General features: G+C 43.8%; 1 protein-coding gene across 1 annotated transcript in view; it reads left to right on the forward strand.

Moving 5' to 3' along the window:
• Crkl (CRK like proto-oncogene, adaptor protein) overlaps nt 1-21,806 on the forward strand; it is a 36,175-nt gene extending 14,369 nt beyond the window's left edge. The window contains exons 2-3 of the mRNA XM_036197641.1: nt 5,909-6,374; nt 20,359-21,806. Of these exons, the coding sequence (XP_036053534.1) occupies nt 5,909-6,374; nt 20,359-20,493 (601 nt within the window). The 3' untranslated portion in view covers nt 20,494-21,806. The remainder of the gene's footprint in view (nt 1-5,908; nt 6,375-20,358) is intronic.
• The last annotated feature ends 210 nt before the right edge of the window (nt 21,807-22,016 follow it).

Below are 22,016 nucleotides of genomic sequence, written 5' to 3' on the forward strand. Positions count from 1 at the left end.
AGTGGCTATCTGGTACATGGATTTATTGTTTTGGGTCCACAATGAAGGTGTAATGGTGCCCTCATAATCTGTGGTGTTTAACTGTTTGGAGTTATGTTGTTTATTTGTTCATTTATTTTTGAGACGGGCTCTCTCTGTGTAGCCTTGGCTATCAAACACCCTTGGATGAGAGCTGAAATAGGACTTACTGTGCTGTAAAGTAAAATCTGTATGGTGCACACCAAACTTGGAATAGAATCTCTGTGTTTCTTGAAATAGGAACAGGGATATGCTTTTAAGGTGTATGGGCATACCACACAAGAGTTTGCGTATCAGGAATTGTTGTGGATGTCTCAAATGCATTGACATAAATTCTTTACCTAAAAGATACAGTTTGTTCTGAAGCTAATTATCTCTGAGGCAGTGAGTGAGGACTTACACAGATTTTCTGGATGGAAATCTCTACCCTAATTAATGTAAGTGTCAGAATCTGTGCCTCTGGATTGTTGTCATTATTAAGTCTGTCACCAAGACTACAAACCACAAGCTTGGTGGTATATGCCTGCCTGCAGTTCCAGTTTTGGGAAATGGAAGCAGGAGAATTGTAAGTTAAAGGCCATCCTGGGCTACACATAGTGAGACCATCTTTAAAAAGAAAGTTCTTGGGGCTAGGGAGATGGCTTAACTTTTTAGAGTACTTGTTACTCTTGCAGAGGGTCTGGGTTCAATTCCCAACACCCACATGGTGGCTCATAATCATCCATAACTTGAATTCCAGGAGGTCTGACTCTTTCTGGCCTCTGAAGTACTGGGTATGCAGGTGCACATATGTACATGCAGGCAAAATACTCATACATATAAAATAAAATAAAATAAAATAAATCTTTTTTTTAAAAAAAAAAATGGAAAGCTTGAGGCTTCAGAAATGGTTTCTCAGTTAAAAGGGCCTGCTGTTCCTTCAGAAGTCCCAAGTTTGGTTCCCAGGACATGTGAGGCAGCTCACAACTAACTTTAGCCCCAGGGCATCTGATGTCCTCTTCTAGCCTCCCCCAGACACTTAACGTTCATGTGCGCATACATATATACATAATTAAACATAATAAATAAACCTTTAAAATAAACAAAAGGCTTGCTAAACTTTTCCACGAATAAATATTAACTCTTTGTTACGCTTAATGCTCCCACTGTCCATTTTTAGGTGAATTGATATTAAGACATTTGCTCTTGATTAGTAAGAAACAAGGGGGTTTTTTTTAGGTTTTTAAATTTAAGTAGTTATTTGTATTAGAAAGATATAAGTTTGCCAATTATGTAAGATGCCTTTTGAAAAACAATATAGGCCGGGCGGTGGTGGCGCATACCTGTAATCCCAGCACTCGGGAGGCAGAGGCAGGTGGATCTCTGTGAGTTGAAGGCCAGCCTGGTCTACAAAGTGAGTTCCAGGACAGCCTCCAAAGCTAGAGAAACCCTGTCTCGAAAAAAACAAACAAACAAACAAACAAACAAAACCAATGTAGTAGCCTGTACCAAGGACCATTAAAAAGTTCAGTTCTGGCCAGGTGGTGGTGGCGTACACCTTTAATCCCGGCTCTTGGGAGGCAGAGTCCGGCAGATCTCTGAGTTCGAGACCAGCTTGGTCTACCAAAGAGTTCCAGGACAGCCAGGGCTGTTACATGGGGAAATGTGGTCTCAAAAAACAAAACAAGTTCAGTTCTTTAATTTAGGGCATTTATAGAAAGTCTAATGTTGATGAAATATACCTAATGGAAGAATGTGTGTGCGCATGCATAGCACTCTCAAGATCACAGGTTCAGATCCCAGTACCAAGAAGAGAAAAGAAACCAAAACTATACTCAAGGGTTCACAACATTCACGAACTCCCCTGCCAGAAAGGTAATCATGAAACATGCAGAAGCACCCTTGCTGCATTGAGTATAGAAATTCCCATAGGTAGGTATGTACAGGATTTGAAGAAAGACAAACTGGGCATGGTGGCATACCTGTAATCCCAGCACTTGGTAAGGCAGAAGCAGTTGGATCTCTGTGAGTTTGAGGCCAGCCTGGTCTACATAGTAAGTTCTGGATAGTCAGTGCTACATAGAGAGACTCTGTCTCAAAAGTAAAACAAAAAGCTTCAAAGGCCAGCAAGATGTCTCAGTGGGTAAAGGTGCTTGTCATCAAACCTGACAAGCTGAGTTTAATCTCTGGAATCTACTGGTAGAAAGGGGAGAACTGACTCCTGCAAGTTGTCCTTTGAACTCCATGTGCACTTCGAGGAATGTGTGAGCACCCCAAAATACACACTAAATAAACAACATAATACATGTCAGAGTAGCTATAGGGAACATTACTTAGGTCACTAATCAGAGGAAAGAAAGAAATTGAGCATTAGATAAGTGAAGATAAAATAAATTAGAATAATATATGAATGATTAAACCAGTAAATCCCATATCCCTCAGGACAGTGCTGGAATGGGCAAGGTGATAGTCTTGCTGCTGAAGCCATCTCCTAAGGAGGTGTAGACCCTGATTAAAACTGAGATTCTTTTCAATCTGGTAGATTCTGTGCTTCAGGAAAAATTGGGAAAGGTAGTGGTAAGCTGTTTCTCCCCAGATTTGGCACATTGTTTTCCTTAACTGGTGCTGGGGAGAGAACCCAGAGCTTGTGCTGCCACGTGTCTGAACTACACTCCCAGCTGGGACTCTGGACATGCGTTCTCCGTGGCAAATATATGTTGACTATGTAAACACAGTGGTAGTGGGGCTGATGGTAGTGAGCTGATGGTTGTGAATTTTGCAGTACAACTTTTATTTTAATGGTTAGATGATAATTCTTATTGAAGATGGAATTTGGGATCCTTTAAAAATTTCGCAAGCACTGAGTGATGGTGACACATGCCTTTATCCCAGCACTCAGGAGGCAGAGGCAAGTGGATCTCTGTGAGTTTGAGGCCAGCCTGGGCTACAGAAGCAAGATCCAGGACAGGCACCAAAACAACACAGAGAAACCCTGTCTCGGAAAACCAAAAAAACAAAAACAAGCCCCCCCCCCCCAAAAGGCAAGCATGTAAGCCCTTTGCTTGGGTATGTGTGTATATGTTCATATGTGTGTGCATGTGGATGGGTACAAGTACATGTGTATGCTTGCATGTGAGGGCCAAAGGCTGACAGTGAGTGTGTTCATCAGAAATTGCTCTTCGGGGCTGGAGAGATGGCTCAGAGATTAAGAGCACTGTCTGCTCTTCCAAAGGTCCTGAGTTCAATTCCCAGCACCCACATGGTGGCTCACAGCCATCTGTAATGAGATCTGGCACCCTCTTCTGTGCACATAATAAATAAATAAAAAAAAAAAAAGAAAGAAATTGCTCTTCAGGGCTGAAGAGATGGCTGTCTTCCCTAATTTTTTATGAGTGATAAGACACCTTGGCAAAGGAGACTTATAGAAGAAAATGTGTATTGGGGTTCGTGGTTTTACAGGGTCAAATTCCATGACCATTGTGGTGGGAGCATGACAACAGCTTATTGTAGCATGAATCTTAAAAGTTCTTATTAATGAAATCAAACCTGAGGCCAGTTATTGGGGTGAATGCTGGAAGATCAGAGAAGCAGAACAAGCCACAGCTACCTCACCTCGCCAGTTCCTCAGCTGGTCTGTCTCCTCAGACTGCAAGCTTCTAAATCCTCATTCCAATGGCTCTCAGCTGTACTGTGCTGCTCCAAAGCCTAAATGCTAAACAAGCCAAATGTTGAACCAGGCAAAATGCTTAACTAACTAAATGCTTAACTAACTCTGGTGCCTGGTTTTCACGTCTTATGTATCTTTCTACTTTCTGCATCACTCCCTGGGATTAAAGGCGTAGGTCACCATGCCTAGCTGTTTCTAAAGTGGCCTTGAACTCACAGAGATCCACCTGGCTCTGCCTCCCAAGTGCTGGGATTAAAGGTGGGCGGCACCACCACCGCCCAACTTCTGCTATGACTTGCTCTGACCCGTTTTCTAGCCACTATTTCTGGCTCTGTTCTAGTGGCTGTCTGTTCTCTGACCCCAGATAAATTTACTTCGGGGGAACACAGTGCCACAGCTTATATTCTGAATCACAGGCACAGGCCAGAGGGAGAGGGAGGAACAGGGAGAGAGAGATGACTGGAATAGCATGGGCCTTTGGAAATACCAAAGCTCTCCCCCAGTGACAAATCTTTCCTAGCAAGGCCACACCTCCTAATCCTTCCCAAAAGGTTCCACCAGCTGGAGTATTCAAACATGAGCCTGTAGGGCCATTCTCATTTAAATCACTACAGTGTCTCATCACCCACATAGTCTCTCAAAACAGACTGACTCCAGTCTCAGGAATCTGACACAGCACATGGTATACATGGTATACAGACGTCTATGCAGACAAAACACCCATGCAAATGATGAAATATTTTTTAAACAATCACTTTCCACCTTTTGTTTAAACTTACTTACTTTGCAAGGGTTGGGGGCACGTTGCCACAGCACACATGTGAAGTCAAAGGGTAGCCTTCAGGATTCAGTCAGGATCTCTCTTGTTTCTGCTGTTTCAGAGAGTATTCCAGACTATCTAGCCCTCAAGCTTCTAGGTGACTCTTGCCTTGACTCTCATCTCATTCTAGCAGTGCTGGGGTTATAGGAGCTACCACATCCAGCTTTTCACGAGACTCTCGCAGATCAAACTCAGATCGGCAAGCTTGCATAGCCAACACCTTTACCCATTGAGTAACTTCCCTGGCCCCTCTACCTTCCTTTTTGAGACAGGGTCTCTTACCAAGCCTGTAGCTCACTGATGTGCTAGAGTGACTGGCTGGCCACGGAGCTTCCCTGCCTTTGCCTCCCCTATACTGGCCAACCCTACAGGTACTTCGGGCCATTCACTTAGGCACTAGAGGTTTGAACTCAGTCAGGTGTTTGTATCATAATCCCTTTAATGACCATCTCTCCACCCTGTCTTTGTTTTGTTGTTCTTCGTTTTGTTCTTCCAGTGAAACTTCCTTAAAATGATAAAAACAAGAAGTGGAGGACTGTTTGAAGAGTAGTTCAACTTGAATTTTTAAAGTTTGGATTAGAATAGAATTTATCTGGTTTGGATTTGGGTTTCATTTGTTAGAGGTAGCTCAGATCCAGGGCCTTGTACATAGCAGGCGAGCACGCCCCTTCCCTCCCTCTCACTCTTTATTTTTGAGCCAGGACTCATGTTCAGCTCTGGCTGGATGACCTGGAACTTGCTCTGTAAGTCACACTAGCCTGGACCTTATATATCTGTCTGCCTCTGCCTTCCTAGGGAAGGGTTAAAGGTGTGCGCCACCACAATCAGTCACCCCCCCATCTTACTACACACTTGGCTTTTTTGTCTGTTTTTTGTTTTGTTTGTTTGTTTGTTTGTTTGTTTAGTTTTATCAGCTGGGGAGGAGGGTACAGACATGTATGTGGTCAGGAGTTAGTTCTCTCTAGCATTTACATTGATTTTGGAGATCAAGCTCGGGTCATAAGGTTTGCACAGTAAATATACTGCCGAGCCAGTTAACTGGCCATGGTTTTCATAGTTTGCATTTGTTGTAACTATGCAGGATGTGAGCCATAGATGAAGAGTGTGAGAAAATGTGCCTGTGATGGTTGTAACAAAAGAAGGCTTCAACAGAACTTAAGAGTTAAATAAATTCAGATCAGTTATCTGAAAACAAAACCTTCTTGAAACACGTTGTGGGTGATGGTGCATGTGTCCATGTACACACGATACAAGGTCTATTTAAGGTATAGAAAGTACAACCAGAATGTACATTGACAAAACATTCTTAATTATTGAGAATACAATAAAGGTGGATAGAGAAGGATGGGTAATAGGTTTTGGACAGATACCAGTATAGAATAAGATAAGATTTTTCTTCGGAATAATTCTGTTTCTCTCTTAAGGTATCCAAGCCCACCCATGGGTTCTGTCTCAGCACCCAACTTGTCTGCAGCAGAAGAAAATGTGGAGTATGTACGGACTCTGTATGACTTTCCTGGGAATGATGCTGAAGACCTACCCTTTAAAAAGGGCGAGATTCTAGTGATAATAGAAAAGCCTGAAGAACAGTGGTGGAGTGCCCGGAACAAGGATGGCCGGGTTGGAATGATTCCTGTCCCTTACGTTGAAAAGCTTGTGAGGTCCTCACCACATGGAAAGCATGGAAATAGGAATTCTAACAGTTATGGCATCCCAGAACCTGCTCACGCATACGCTCAACCTCAGACCACAACTCCTCTACCTACAGTTGCCAGTACTCCAGGGGCAGCAATCAACCCTTTGCCATCCACACAGAATGGACCTGTCTTTGCAAAAGCAATCCAGAAGAGAGTACCATGTGCTTATGACAAGACTGCATTGGCATTGGAGGTAAACCTTACCAAGACTGGCCTTTGAGCATGGGTTTTCATTTTTAATTTGAAGTTAGCTATCCATTTAAAGTTACTTATATTCTTGGGAATTAGACCGAGGGTTTCAAAAGATGCACTGTTAATGGCTTGTCCTTTCCGAGTCATCATTTCAGTCCAGGTGCCCAGCCTGCTTGTTCTCTTTTCTGATCCCAAAGCCTCATAGGTAGTTGGTTTTCTTTCCAGCAGGGAAAATGATAATTAGAAAGACCATTACCTATGAGCAAAATTAGCATTCAGAGGTACAGTAATACTTGTATAAATCCATATCTCCAACATTAAGGAGCAATATGTCTTAAAATTTAACTAGGCAGAGAAATAAGTTTAAAATATATTGGCCCTTGCTTGTTACAGATTCTGTAAGTCATAATAGTATGAAATAGAACTTGAACTGTCACTGTCATTTGGGGGGGGGGGGGGGGACAGGGTTTCTCTGTGTAGTCCTGGCTGTCCTGGAACTTGCTCTGTAGACCAGGCTGGCCATAAACTCAGGAGATCTGACTACCTCTGCCTCCCAAGTGCTGGGATTAAAGGTGTGCCACCACTGTCTGACTTAGAAATGGAATTTCGAGGAACATTTCTTGGGCAAACATATATTGCTTAGTATTCTTTTTTGCTTGTTTACGTGCTGGGATTAAAGGCATGCACCACCACGCCCAGCTTGTTCTATTTTGTTTTAAGATAGTCTTACATACCTGAGGCTGGCCTCCATCACACTATGTAGCTGAAGTTAAGCAATACACCAGATCCTTCCATCTCTGCTTTCCAAGTGCTGGATTACAAGCATGCCACCACTCTTAGAAAAAAGATAAATGGGCTTGGGGTCTTTTGCCTTTGCACATAAATGTAAGGGTGTACATGTATGTGTGTACACAGGTGTGAAGACAGCTTCGTGTGCTGTTCTCGGCCATCTTAGTTTTTGAGAAAAAAATCTCACTGGCTGGAACTCCCCAATTAGGCTAGACTGGCTGGCCACTGAGCCTGGAATCTACCTGTTTTCTGCCTCCTCTATGTTAGAATTCAGTGCATCATCATACCCAGCTTTTTTATGTGGGTTCTGGAAATCAAACTCAGAGCCTCATGCTTGCAAGACAAGTAAACACTTTACCAGCTGAGCTACTGTCCTAGCCTTGGGTAGCCTGCAATTATGTAGACCAGGCTATCCTCAAACATTGGACAGTCCTCCTACCTCTGAACATTAATCCCATGTTGGGCCTAGGCTAAGGGAAGAATGAGTAACAGACATCTGAAAAATAAAGTAGGCTTTAGAATATATTTTGGTTAATTTTTTTTTTTTTTTTACTAAGATGTAAAGTACATACAGTGAGGTAATTTCTGAATACTATTTGATAATGTGGAATTGTACCACAAACCTACTCTTTCAGCTCTGTCCTCTGTAAAATGCAAATAGCTGTTGTACCATCCTCAGTACACTGTTTTGAAACCCAATCACATGTATTTGTGAAAAGACTTTGCAAACCACACAGTGCTATGTAAGCACACTAGGATTGTAGTTGTGTCCTTTTCTAGTGTTGTCACACTGCATGTGTTAGAAAAACTAACGTCAAGGTCGTTGACTGGTTTTGTGTATTTACCCAGAGGTGGGAATAAGAGATAGTTGAGAGAAAGCCCAGGTGTCCTACAGGAAAGTGAAGTAATGGAATGGAACTGGCTGCTTTGAAAACAGAATGCTAATACCTTCCAACTTGGTTTTGGGTGTGGTAGCACATACTTGCAATCCCGGTACTAGAGAGGTAGAGTTAGGATTAGGAGCCAGGCTAAAAACAATAGGAGACCCTGACTCAGAGAAACAAAACAAAATGAAATACCATCCTGTTTGCATTGTGTTTTCAGCCTGTTGAGATAGTTGCCATCTCAGATGTAGGGCTCAGGAGACATTAGGGTGAAAGCTTTCAGGCACTCATTTATTGAACTCTGATTCTGGTTTTCTGTGTGTGTGTGTGTGTGTGTGTGTGTGTGTGTGTGTGTGTGTGTTTCTAGACAGGATTTCACTGTATATCCCAGGCTAGCCTCGAACTCTGTTGACTGCCCTTCTGCCTCAGCATTCTTTAGTACTAACTAAGATTATGAGAATACACTAACCATGCCTAGCTTGATCTTTGATTTTAAGAGACTGTTTTAGAGGATGTCTGCTGTATGGGTGCATTCCTTGGCATGTGCAGAGTAGGGTTCGTGGTGTTGTAGAAGGATGGCCTAGAGCTTTGTGAGTAAGAGAGCCAGACTATTGATGTGTATTTTAAGATGACACACATACTTGGTGTTACACAGCTCCCCTAGCCTCTCAAACCCCATTTCTTACGGTGCTGACCCAACTGTCATCTTCCCGGCAAGAATATGTTAACAGAACCCTAGAAGTCCTTTACTGCTCCACTGAGAATGTTTCCTATCAAACTGTGTTCCTCTGCTTGTGCTGTATTCTAAAACTATTTGGATAGTAATGCCTGTCTGATCTTGTTAAAAACCAGTCCTCTTGGGACTGTTGCAACTAGGTTATTAGTGAAAATGTTAAAGTTAAGTTGAGGAACACTGAGAAAAGTAGGGCAAAATGTGCCCGTAATTGGAACTTCCTTATTCCCTTAGGTATTATCAAGGAGAATGATGGCGTTGGTGAACAGTATTCCCTGAATTATTTCACAAATTGTTGTTTTGTTTTTCCCCCGTAAAAATAATATTTGATGAGTGTGGGAATGTAGATCAGCCCTCTGTTTGATTTCCAGCACTACAAAGTTTAAATAAAGAAGTTGACTTGTGGGCTGGAGAGGTGGCTCAGAGGTTAAGAGCACTGGCTGCTCTTCCAGAGGTCCTGAGTTCAATTCCCAGCACCCACATGGTGGCTCATAATTCAATCTGGTGCCCTCTTCTGACCTGCAGGGATACATGCAGACAGAACACTGTATACATAATAAATAAATAAGTCTTTTAAAAAGGTTGGCTTTTGAAAGATCCCTGCAGTTTAAACAATGTTAGCTATTTCCCTCTTCTCAAGTAGTGATTGGGTCTGTGACACGTGTGAGAGAATGTAGATGTGTGTCCTCACTCTTTGACAGCAGAGCTAGCCAGGTCTGTTGATGTAGGCCTGTAATCCCAGCTACTTGAGGGCCTGAAACAGGATGATAAAACAGTTAAGGCCATCCTGGGCAACTCAGTGAGACCTTGTCCCAAAAAGTTTTAAAAAAAGAAAAAAAGGTTGGTCATTGAATGGTAGTTTCAATCTCTGGTATGAAAGAAAGAGGAAAGGGAAGAAGACAACAGAGCTCTCTATTTATTTCCTGAGTGGAGCCACAGAGGGCTGCTATGAAAGCCCATCATATGCCACAGGAAAGTTCTCAGACTGAGGTATGCAATCTAGCCTGCCCTTTCCAAAAGGCCTCGTATGTGGGTTTGTGTATATGAGTGTAGTACGCCCAAAGGCCAAAAGAGGGTGTCAGATCCCCTGGCACTGGAGTTTCAGGCAGTTGTGAGCCGCCTAACATGTAAGCATTCTGCTGAGCCCTCTAAAAGATCTCTAAGCAGAAGATAATAGTTGATGCTGTGTTGTTACAGAATACTTGTCAAAGTTCCTTAGCTGAGAAGCGAGACAGGGAAGTTGTGTGGGCCTGTTTTACATCCTGGTTTTTGTGGGCATAGTTGTGGACAAATTACTTAAGTTCTCTAAGCAACATGCATGGAAGAGTTGATATTTGTCCATCAGCTATCCATTTATATAACCAACTAGGGTGGTGATGCATGCACAAAGGAGCTTGCCAGTGTGAAGAAAGGGAGACTAGGAAAGAAGGTATAGGTATAGGTAGTCTGGAAAGGCTTTCTGGAGGAGGTAGCCCTATTATTGAAGGATGAATACAGCTAGCTGTTTAAACCAGGGAAGGCAGAGGAGGACCTTGAAACACTACTGAGCAGTTACCAGTAGATGAACATAGAGAGCCTGTTGGGTAAAGGGCCAAAGTGGCAAAAGAAAGCAGGGGGAGCAGGTTTTCACATAATTATAAAAGACCTAATGAGATTAACATTTTTCTTGGCATTGCTTTAATTTGAAGTGTGAAACAACCAGTTTCTCAGAATTCGTTTTAGGGATTATGTCTCCTTGGTGATTTTAAATTTCACAGAAAATGCTTTATTTCCTTCTAAAGAGACTCACTCATATTCTAGTATGTGTTTATTACTAAAAAGAAAGGGAAGAGACAGGCATACACCTGCAATCCCAGCGCTTGGAGGTGGAGACAGGAGCATCAGGAGTTCAAGATCATCCTGGAAACTGGGTTGAGGCCAGGCAGTGGTGACGCACCTTTAATCCCAGCACTTGGAAGGCAGAGGCTGGTGGATTTCTGTGAGTTCCAGGTCGGCCACAGCTGCTCCACAGAGAAACTGTATCTTGAAAAATAAAAATTAAAAAAGAAAGAAAAGAAAGAGGGTTGAGGCAATAGTGGAATGGTTGCTTTGCAGTGGTGAAGCCTGAGTCTGATCCCTAGAGTGCACATCAAAAGCTGGAGTGGAGTCTGTGCCTGTAGTCCCAGTGATGGCAGGCGAGAGGCAAAGACAGAAGGACCCTTGGAAACTTACTGGCTGGCTAGTCTAGCCCTTGAGAGACCCTGTCTCAAATAAAGGTGAAATGCCTGAAGATTGCTTCCCAGGATAGTCCCCTGACATCTCCTTCTACTCCTCACGCCCAACGGCTTGTTACTCCTGGTGTTCAGTCAGGAGAAAACAATCTGTAATGTGTTCCATATAGCCATGTCACAAACTTCAAGACCTAAAGTGATTCAGAGCAGACTTGGTAAAGATCGAGGAGAAGCTGAGTCGTGATGATGCTTAGTGCTTAGTCCAGCTTCTCCGGGTACTCTGACCTTCTGCATGGTCTTGAATCGGATACTATGAACATGCCCACTTCTTCAGCAGATTAACTCTTTCGATGACAACAGACAGGAACTTGGGATACTGTAGTGAACAAAAACCAAAGGCTTCTTTCCTTGTAGAATTTACAGAACAGTTTACAGGGTGAGTTACTTCTGGGCTGTTAGTTTTGTTAGTTAACAAGTTCTTGCATTCTGACTGTTGAAACCATTCATTTTATCTGTCCCCTTCCTATGCTTATGTAGCCTCATGTTTTGTTTTGTTTTGGATATGGGTCCTCACGCTGCCCAGTCTGGTCTTGAAATCCTGGGTTTGGGCTGGAGAGATGGCTCAGTGGTTAAGAGCACTGGCTGCTCTACAAGAGGACCTGGGTTCAATACTCAGCATCCACATGGCCGCTAACAGCTGTCTATAACTCCTGTTCCAGGGATCTGACACCCTCACGTAGACATAAATGCAGGCAGAACAGCACTGCATATAAAATAAGAAAAGGCCGGGCGGTGGCGGCGCACGCCTGTAATCCCAGCACTCGGGAGGCAGAGCCAGGAGGATCTCTGTGAGTTCGAGGCCAGCCTGGTCTTAGTTGGGGTTTCTCTTGCTAAGATGAAACACCATGATGAAAAGCAGGGTGGATGGGTGGTCATTTGACTTACACATCACTGTTGATCATTGAAAGCAGTCAGGGCAGGAACTTGTGGGAGGAACCTGGAGGTACAAGAGCTGATATGGAGACATGGAAGAGTGCTGTTCACCTGCTTGCTCCACATGGCTTGCTTTCTTACAGAATCCAGGACCTCTAGGCTAGGCATAGCACTACCCACAATGGGCTAGGTCTTTCCATATCAGTTAATCACTAATTAAGAATATGTCCTACAGGCTGGCCCACAACCCAGTCTTTTGGAGACATTTTCTTAATTGAGGCTCCTTCTCTGATGACTCTAGCTTTTGTCAAGTTGACATAAAAACTAGCCAGCACACCTGGTGTATATGATACTAAGAATCAAACCCAGGGCTTTGTGCATGCCACACAAACACCCTGTACCATCCTCACAAAAAAGATTTGAGAAAGAAACATTTAAATCTTTTTACTAAAGTCTTCTGTGCAATATCTTGCCTGATATCTTTTTTTTGCTAATCTTCTCTGGCATTTCGTCCAGGTTTGGTTTCAAGCTCACTGTAGAATTTACCATCTTCCCTGTTTTTCACAAACCAAGGGACTGGACCATACTTAGTATACCACTGTCTTCTGGTATACGTACTCTGTGACAGAACAGTCTTGAACTCTTACTCAGCTTGCCAAGTGCTTGGCCAATACTTAAGTCTTCAGTCTACCCTTACTAGCTCAAGAACACCTTTTCTCTTTGATGCTGTCCTTTTTTAAATTTTTACTTATTTTATGTGTGTTTATGTTTTGCCTGCATGTGGTTCCTGAGGAAGCCAGAAGGTGTCAGATCTGGAACTGGAGTTACAGATGGTTGTAAAATGCATGTGGTTGCTGAGAATCGAACCTGGGTCTTCTGGAACAGCAGTCAATGCTCTTAACCACTGATCTATGTCTCCAGCTCACCTTTTTTACTACTTTATTTTTGAGACAGGATCCCATGTAGCCCAGCTGGCCTTGAATTCATTGTATAACTGTGGTGTAGACCTGGAATTTTTGATCCTTCTGCCTCTACCTACCAAGTGATAGGATTACAGGCATCCACCGATTCCAGGTTTATGATTCTGGTAATCTTTGAGCTCACTAGCATCCTTAAGATAAAATAAAAATTGTTCTTTATTCCCACTAGAGGTAATACATGATTATATTGGAATTTCTTCTTGAATTCCTTTGCCACCACCATCCCCTTGAAGGTTTAATTTATTTATTTTATGTGTATGTGTATATGCCAGAGTGTGTATTTGAACCATATGTGTGCAGGTGTCCTCAAAAGAGAGTGTCAGAGCCCCAAGAAGTGGAGTTCCAGGCAGTTGGAGCTGCCCAGTGATGTGAACTGAAGTCAGTTCTCTGGAGATAGCACATGCTCTTAACTGCTGAGCCCTCTCTCTGGTTTCTTTTTAACCCCTACTCTTCAGGTTATATCTCTTCTCTGAATCATTTGAATTAGCTTCCTCAAAGCCTATTGTGCAAGTTCCCTTCAATGACTGGCTGGGATTCTCAGAATTCTGTTTCTTCAGTTGGTTTTCTTTCATTGGTTAGAATTAAATTCACAATAACAGTGTTCTGGCTTTGTTTTTTTGTTGTTGTTGTTGTTGTTTTGTTTTAGACAGGATATTGCTATATAGCTAGGAAACCCTGAGTTCACTAAGCATGTGTTTGTGTGTTCCTCCCTTCCAGGAGTGCCTGTCACTTGGAGGGGTTCACTGTGTGTAGCTTACAATAACATCTTTTCACTGCTTTTGCTTGCTGAGATGAAGTGGCGTGCCAAGCATAATGAAGTTTCAGTGTCCTAGAATAATCTCAATGTCCCACAAAGGAACACACACAAAGCAGAAGCCGCTCAGCAAGGCAGTCCTTTTGTATGTAAGGTGGGCTAGAACCCAATCCAGGCTAGCACGCATCTGGGGCAGGATGTTCATTTGGTTTTTATTTAACACAAATGGTAACTTTTTCCCCCATTGGCTGGGGTCTGTCATGGTCCTTTGCAATTGGCTACTTTAAAAAGAACCGGTACATAGCCGGGCGGTGGTGGCGCATGCCCTTAATCCACCCCAGCACTCAGGAGGCAGAGGCAAGTGGATCTCTGTGAGTTCGAGGCCAGCCTAGTCTCCAAAGCAAGTTCTAGGAAAGGTGCAAAACACAGAGAAACCATGTCTCGAAAAAACAAAAAACAAAGAACCCGTACAGAGGAGAGGGGAAGGAGTCAGCTACTATAGGCCAAGTTCTGGGGAAGGTGTTACCAGATTGGGGAAAGGGTTGAGATTAAAAGAGGCGTGTACAAATTTTACAAGGTGGGGAGATTATTGGCCCTTGGTGGCAAACTATGATGAGAGAACCATTTCTCACAGTAGCACTGGTTATATTTTCAGTCTCAGGGGTCATCATCCAATGGTGGGTGACTATGTTCATCAGAAGCACCTGACTCAGCCCTGTAGATCTACATTCGGTCACAACTCACCAAAGGCTGCTTCCCCTCACCTCTGTCACATTCCAGGATCGGGAAGCTTTTCCCTACTGCAGTACCCACCGGCTAGTGGTCACCCTCTTCAGAGAGTGAGTGTCCAGGGCCCATGGAATCACCCTTTGGATTTTCCATGGGGACTGAGCAGACTCGATTAACTCTTACTTGTTCTTGAAGTAGGTCTTGCTGTGTTGCCCAGGCTGGTTTTGAGCCCTAGTACAGTAGCTATTTGCATAGGTACTTGTCTTACACTTCTGTCTTGAGTGTTATATCAGTTCTTGCAACTAATTTTTAAAAATTTTTCATTTTTTTTCTATTTCTTTACTGCCAAAGATGCTTTTTCCCATGTCAAAGGCAAGAATGTTCTCTGGACATTGATATACATAAAGTCACTATCTTCTAGAGGCTGAAGCAGGAGGATTAAGTTCAAGGCTATCCTGGGTTACATGGTAAATTCCAGACCACTCTGGGCTACATAAATATTGTTGATTCCCAGCTGCCAAAAGAATAGATGTATCTGTCAGTACAGGCTCATGCTAGAGCTCAGGATGGTCTCAAGATAAGCAATCCTCCTGCATTAGCTTCTCAGGGGCTAGAATACTAGGGATGGATCAGCATACCCACTACTCCTCTAAAAGATATCTTTAGGAAATCCTTCAGATGCTAAAGTCAGGGAATAGTTCAGTGGGGAAAGTGCTTAGCTCTTTTTATTAAATGTATTGATTTGGGTGCCTCAGAACAACTTGAGGGAGTCCATGTTCTTCCTTATACCAAGTGGGTCCTGGGGATGGGGCTCAACTGTCAGGCAAGCACCTTTATCTGATAAGCCATCTTGCTGCCCCAGGTTCTCAACAGGGGCTCACTATGCAGCCCTGGTTAGCCTGAAATTCTCAGAGATCTGCCTGCCTCTGCTTCTCACATTTTTTATAAAAAAAATTTTCTATCAGCAAATCATAACGTCATTGCTTATAAATCAGAATGAACTGTTCTTCAGAGGATTTTGTTTGCCTAGGGAGATAGCTCATCCATAAAGCACTTGCCACACCAGCATGATTGGGTTTGTTCCTCAGAGCCCATGTGAACAGCCAGGAATTGTGCATACATTTATAATCACAGTGCTATGGAGAAGGAAATACTTGGTACCCGTGGGGCTCACCTGCCAGCTAGCCTAGCCTAATTGGTGACCTTAGGTCCCAGTGAGAAAAATGAAAGTAGATGGCTTCTGATGAATGACATCCAAAATTGGCCTCAGGCCTCTGCATTAGCGGTAGCTCCCGCAGGCCTGAGTTGTTCGTAGCACCAGCTTTTTAAGCAAGTAACTCCAACTGTGGCAGTAACCGCTTGTAGCTAAGGTAGGTTGGGCCTGAGTCCTAAGCCGAGCTAGGCCTGAGCTAGGCCGGAGCTAGGGAGCCCGGCCGCCCAGGCGGGAAGCCAGACCCACTGCCAAGCCAAGCGGTTTTTTTAATGAATTCTCCCCACGTTGGTCTCCAGATGTAGCAGAATTGTTAGACATTCTTATTAATAAAATCAAACTTGAGGCCAGTTATTGGGGTGAATGCTGGAAGATCAGAGAAGCAGAACAAGCCACAGCTTCCTCACCTCACCTGTTCCTCAGCTGGTCTTGTTTCCTCAGACTACAAGCTTCTGAATCCTCATCCCAATGGCTCTCAGCTGAACTGTGCTCGAAACCCTGAATGCTAAACCAGCCGAATGCTTAACTAGCCAAAAGCTTCTAGTTTCTGGTCTTCATGCCTTATATATCTTTCTACTTTCTGCCGTCACTCACTGGGATTAAAGGCTGGATTTCTGGGATTAAAGTTGTGTGTCACCATGCCTGGCTGTTTCACATTGACCTTGAACTCAAAGATCCGGAGGTATTTCTGTCTCTGGAATGCTAGAATTAAAGGCGTGTGCTACCACTGCCTATCCTTATGTTTAATTTTGTGGCCGTCCTGCTCTCTGACCCCAGATAAGTTTATTTGGGGGAATACACAATATTTCTGGGAACACAATACCACCACAGGCCTCCATGCATATATATGTTTAACACATGTGCACATGGACATATATGCCAAAAGGGAGAGGTGGTTTTTCTTAGTATGTAAAGAAGATGAGAATACTCTGAAATTGATTTGGTAATTTTCAAACAGTCTTTTTTTTTTTTTTCTTTAAAGATTTATTTATTTGCCGGGCAGTGGTGGCGCACACATTTAGTCCCAGCACTTGGGAGGCAGAGGCAGGCGGATCTCTGTGAATTTGAGGCCAGCCTGGGCTACCAAGTGAATTCCAGGAAAGCTACACAGGGAAACCCTGTCTGGGAGGGGGAAAAATTTATTTATTTATTATATATACAGCATGTATGACTGCAGGCCAGAAGAGGGCACCAGGTCTCATTACGAGATGGTTGTGAGCCTCCATGTGGTTGCTGGAAATTGAACTCAGGACCTCTGAAAGAGCAGCCAGTGCTGCTAACCCTTTGAGCCATCTTTTCAGCCCCTGTTGTTATATTGTTATCTGACATATTCAAACAGCATTGGCCAAATCGGGACTGCTGAATGTTTACTGTTTAAATGCAACAAAGATAGGGAAGTTGCTTAAAAATGAAAAACTGCCTTAAATCGATTGGGTAGAATCCTGGTGGGAAGTGAATGTTTCTCAGTGTCTTGCATCCTCTGCTCTTGTCTTCCTGTTGTCTTTAACCTGCTGTGTCCATTAGAATGATTTGTTAGACACTGTTTTCAGGTCTTCTTCATCCATCATTCTATTTGCTTTTATGGAATTTTTGAAGGGAGTTGCTGGTTGTTTAGTTGGTTTTGACTTTTTGGACAGGACTTGATGGAGCCAAGGCTGCTGGCTTTGAACTCACTGAGTAGCCAGGGCTAATCCTGAGTTCCTGGTCCTCCTTTCTTCACCTTCCAAGTGCTGGATTACAGACACATACACATGTAACTCTGTATGTGATTTTTTTTTTCCCTTTTGTTTCTTTTAACATCTGCCAGTCTGAAATGACATTTTCCTATGCGTTGTCTCCCCTGCCCTTTGCTGAGGCTCAAACACTGGGACTTAGATGGCTAGACAAGTGTTGTACTCCTACGCCTGGGTCCCCTCACCAACTTTGACAGGACTCTGTAACTAAGTTGAAAACTTTGGCTTTTGTCAGATTTACCCGAGGCTCAGTGGGTAGAGATGCTTGCTGCCCAGTCTGGGGACCTGAATTCTCACTAGGACCCACTTGGTTGAAAGAACTGACTCCTAAAACTGCCCGTTCCACACATAAGCCCTCCACCCACACTCATACATATGTGCACACAATACACACAAGTATATACATGTAATAAACATTTCTTTTAGTTTCATGGGTTTTGTCTACATGTGTATCTGTATACCACATGCATGTCTGGTGCCAGAGGTAGGCACCACCTTGCAAAGTGGAGTTACGGACAGTTGTGAGCTACCATGTGGGTGCTGGGAATTGAGCCTGGGTCCTCTGGAAAAACAAGTTTTGTTAAGGGCTAAGTTGTCTTTGCAGACCAATGAGACTTATTTTTAGACCCTATCTTTATAGAAAATTGCAATGGGCAGAAGAGATTGGGAGCAGCATGGACAGCATGCACTCGTGCACCAGCTCAGTGTGCAGTGGTTTCTAGCTTTATTTTGTTACAAGCAGTGATAGATTGTCTTTCTTTTAAGCCAGCCTCCTAAAAAGCATAAGAAGCAGATCGTCAGAACATGGAAGGTTAGCATGTCAGTGGTAGCACACCTTTGGATATACATTTTGTGATGATTATATAAATACAATTTTGAAAATCCTAATCAGACACTTGTTGGTACCTCCCCAGAGCTCTCTGGGTACCCAAACTGCTTTGAAAACCTCTTTTGTTTTGTTTTGTTCTATCTATTGAAATATCTATATCTATGTATCTATGTATCTATGTATCTATCTATCTATCTATCTATGTATCTATCTATCTATCTATTTTTGGGCTGCTCACTCTGTACCTCGAACTCAGAGATCCATCTGACTCTGCCTCCCCAAGTGCCGAGATTAAAAGTGTGCGTCATCACCGCCTGGCAAAGAACTCTTTTACAATAAAATTCCCAGCTTTTATTAGATGAGCAAACTAATCTCTAAACTCTGGGTGCCTGTCCTCCAGCAGTAGATGGAGTTCCTACAGCCTGCATTTTTGTCTGTCTTTAATTACATTTGGAGTGTGTGTGCGCGCATGTGCCAGGGTTATGTGTAGCAGTCAGGACAACATACAGGAGTCAGTTTTCTCCTTGTATCACATGAGTCCTGGAACTGAACTCATGTTGTCAGCTTGGTGATAGGTGCCTTTGTCCTCAGAGCTGTCTCTGGCTTGTGCCAGAAGCTCAAAGCTAAGCCTTGTGTTGCGATTTACACCTGTAAGCTCAGCACTCAGGACTGAAGGCAGGCCAGCCTGAGTTATGAATGTAGTAAGACCCTGTCCCCCACCTGCACCCCACCCTTCAGTGACTGTCCCACAGAAAGTCAGGGAACAGCTCAGGGTGGCGTCATGGATGCTTAGGGACCGTGGTGAATGAGGCGATGTTGCTGATAGAATTTCCACCCTTGTGAATTGAGGTGAGTGGATTCCCTCCTTTTTTCTCTCTTCCCCTTTCTTCCCTTCCCTCATGCACACTTCTGTCATTGTGTTTTGTGTATTAGGAGATCAGAGGTCAACATCAGGTGCTGTTCTCCATGCACTGTCCACCTTGTATTTTGAGACAGGGTTTCTCGGTGACCCCAGAACTAGACCACCAGGGATTCACCTTTCTCTGCCCTATCAGCTCTATTTACAGCTCCATGCTACCGTGGTTAGCCTTTTTTCATGTATTCTGGAGATGAAACTCAGAGCCTTATGCTTGCATGGCAAGTTCTTTGGTGCCTTTGCCCACTAAACCATCTCGCCAGCCCTGGTTTGTGTGGTGGTGGTGGTGGTGGTGGTGGTGGTGGTGGTCTTTTAGTATGAAATGCTTCACAGATGTGTGTTGTTGCTTGTGTGGAGCCCATGCTGATCATCTCTGTATCATTCCAGTCTTTAATAAATACACCATCAAAGCAATATGGCGTTTTTTTGTTTGTTTGTTTTTTTGAGACAGCATCTCAGTGAGCAGTAGCTCAAACCGGCAGGCTGCCGCTAACTTGAGAGAGACAATTAGGAAGCTGTTTTTAGCTCCGTCTTAGAATCTTTTTTCTCAGATTTTAGGTGGAAACTCTTGCCAACACGTTGGACGCCATTTGTAGTTAGAGTTTTCCTGCCTGGCCCAGTCAGGACAAATCTCTCTCACCCGCCAGTCTCACAGTCTCTAACCAAGAAAGCACACAGAAACTTACATTGTTTACAAACTGTATGGCTGTGGCAGGCTTCTTGTTATCTGCTTCTTTTATCTTAAATTAACCCATTTCTGTTTATCTATACTTTGCCACATGGCTTGTGGCTTACCAGTGTCTTTACATGTTGCTTCTCATGGCGGCGGCTGGCGGTGTCTCTCTCCAGCCTTCTACTTCCCAAAATTCTCTTTTCTCTTGTCCCGCCTATACTTCCTGCCTGGCCACTGGCCAATCAGAACTTTATTTACACAGAGCGATATCCACAACAGTGAGCCCAGGCTGTGTGCTGGGACTGTACCAGGCCTGGCTATTTCGTACCCTTCTGTGCAGCTTAACATGTCCATGTGTGTTCATTTATAGTAACCACTGGGGTGGTGGCTGCTTTGTGCTCAGAAGCTGTTTCACAAATGCTTGCCACCTGAGAGGTGTCCTGGGTGCGCTGGTGGTGTCTTGTGTCTTTGTAGTATTTGACTTTCAGGTCCAAACACTGAAGAAGTAAAGGTTAGTCTTAGTCTTTGGGTAGATACTATTTGTGATTTAATGTAAACTGTCTTTTTGTTGTTTGCACAGTGATGCTGATTTTGTCTTCTTTATCCCTACAGGTTGGTGACATTGTGAAAGTCACAAGGATGAATATAAATGGCCAGTGGGAAGGCGAGGTGAATGGGCGCAAAGGGCTTTTCCCTTTCACACATGTTAAAATCTTTGACCCCCAAAACCCGGATGACAACGAGTGATTGTTGCTGCCTTGTCCTGCCTGCCGTCGTCTCCTTTGGAGTGGGAGGCACTCTCACATGCAAGTCACACCGAGCTGCTGGTGGCCAGCTTTCCATCCACTGGGTCTCCTGCACATTTGGAATGCCTCCAGCAGCTGCCTTGGCATTTGTATCCTAGTCATGCTGTCACAGAGTAGCTGGTCTTAGCGTTCTTCTGGGTCGTGGACTGAAAAGCCTGGTGGAACTGGACACAGGTCTTCCTTCTCATCACTGCCTCATTTGTGTTGGAGACGGACTCTGGTGCGAGCCTGCTGACGGTCCACACGGAGAGGGCTAGCCTTGGCAAACTCTTGCTGTTGCTGGTCCACAGAGCAGTGGCTTGTTTTTCTTTGGACGACAGAGGAAGTAAACTCCAGACAATTCTGTCCAAACTCCTGCAGTCTGGCTTGTTTCCACTTTCTTTTGTTTAGTTTTGGTTTTGGAAGACTAATTCATTAGAGTTGTGTGTTCTGAACAGATTTTTAAATAGTAGGTTGGTTTTTTGTGATAGTCTAAGGAACAATACGTGTCCCTGAGCTTCCAAACTGAAGCTGCTGTACGTAACTAAAGAATATGAAAAAGACACCTTGAAGTAGAGGCCTTTCTCTTTTGGTTGCCACGATACCTTGTGTGCCATGTGGCAAACAGTGCACGTGCACACACAGCAGTCATTGGTGTACCGTGCTGGGTGCAGCCTGGAAGCCCCAGGGTGAACCACCAGTGGTCTAGGGAGCCTGTTGCTGTCTGTCACTGTTGCTACTGACAGGAAAAGAAAGAGTGGGGCACTTGGTCAGTTCTGTCTGGCGTTTGAATAAGTATACCCCCTTTAAGAACTCGAAGTTTAACCAGAGTCCTGTCAGCTCTTCCTGTCCAAACCCAGCCTGTCCGGGCAGCTTGAAAGTGGTAGTCCTGTCTGGTTCCGCAGCCTAAGAGGAACAGAACACAGTGCTCCTGAACCAAGAAAATGCAAGCCAGCTGGTACAAATGTGTGTCTGCCCCTCATCTGCACGTGGCAACCCTGAGTTCTAGAACCTTTCTGTAGTATGCTCTGTTTTACCTGGACCCTGATGAGGACACGCCTCCACACAGAACTCCAAGCAGACCGAGAAATGTAGCAGTGACTTAGTGAGTAGCTCCAGCATTTACAGAACAGCTGTAACTGTGGCCCTGGCTCTGGAGGCTCTTAGGCTGTGAGAACTAATGAAATATATTCAGGAGACAAAAACTAACACAAGCATTTGTCCACTATATTTATTTCTCTTAAAGATTTTTTTTTTTTTTTAATTTTGTGTATATTGGGCATGGTGGCACACACCTTTAATCCCAGCACTCAGAAAGGCAGAGGCAAGCAGATCTCAGAGTTCAAGGCTAGCCTGGTCTATGTAGTGTGTTACAGGACAACCAGGCCTACAAAGAGAGACTTTGTTTCAGAAACACCCCTGTAGCAGTGTGTGGGTGTTTTGCCTGCATGTATGAATGTGCATCACATAGGTGCAATGCCTAAG

The sequence above is a fragment of the Onychomys torridus genome, chromosome 8, assembly GCF_903995425.1.
Source record: "Onychomys torridus chromosome 8, mOncTor1.1, whole genome shotgun sequence".
Taxonomy (NCBI): Eukaryota; Metazoa; Chordata; class Mammalia; order Rodentia; family Cricetidae; genus Onychomys; species Onychomys torridus.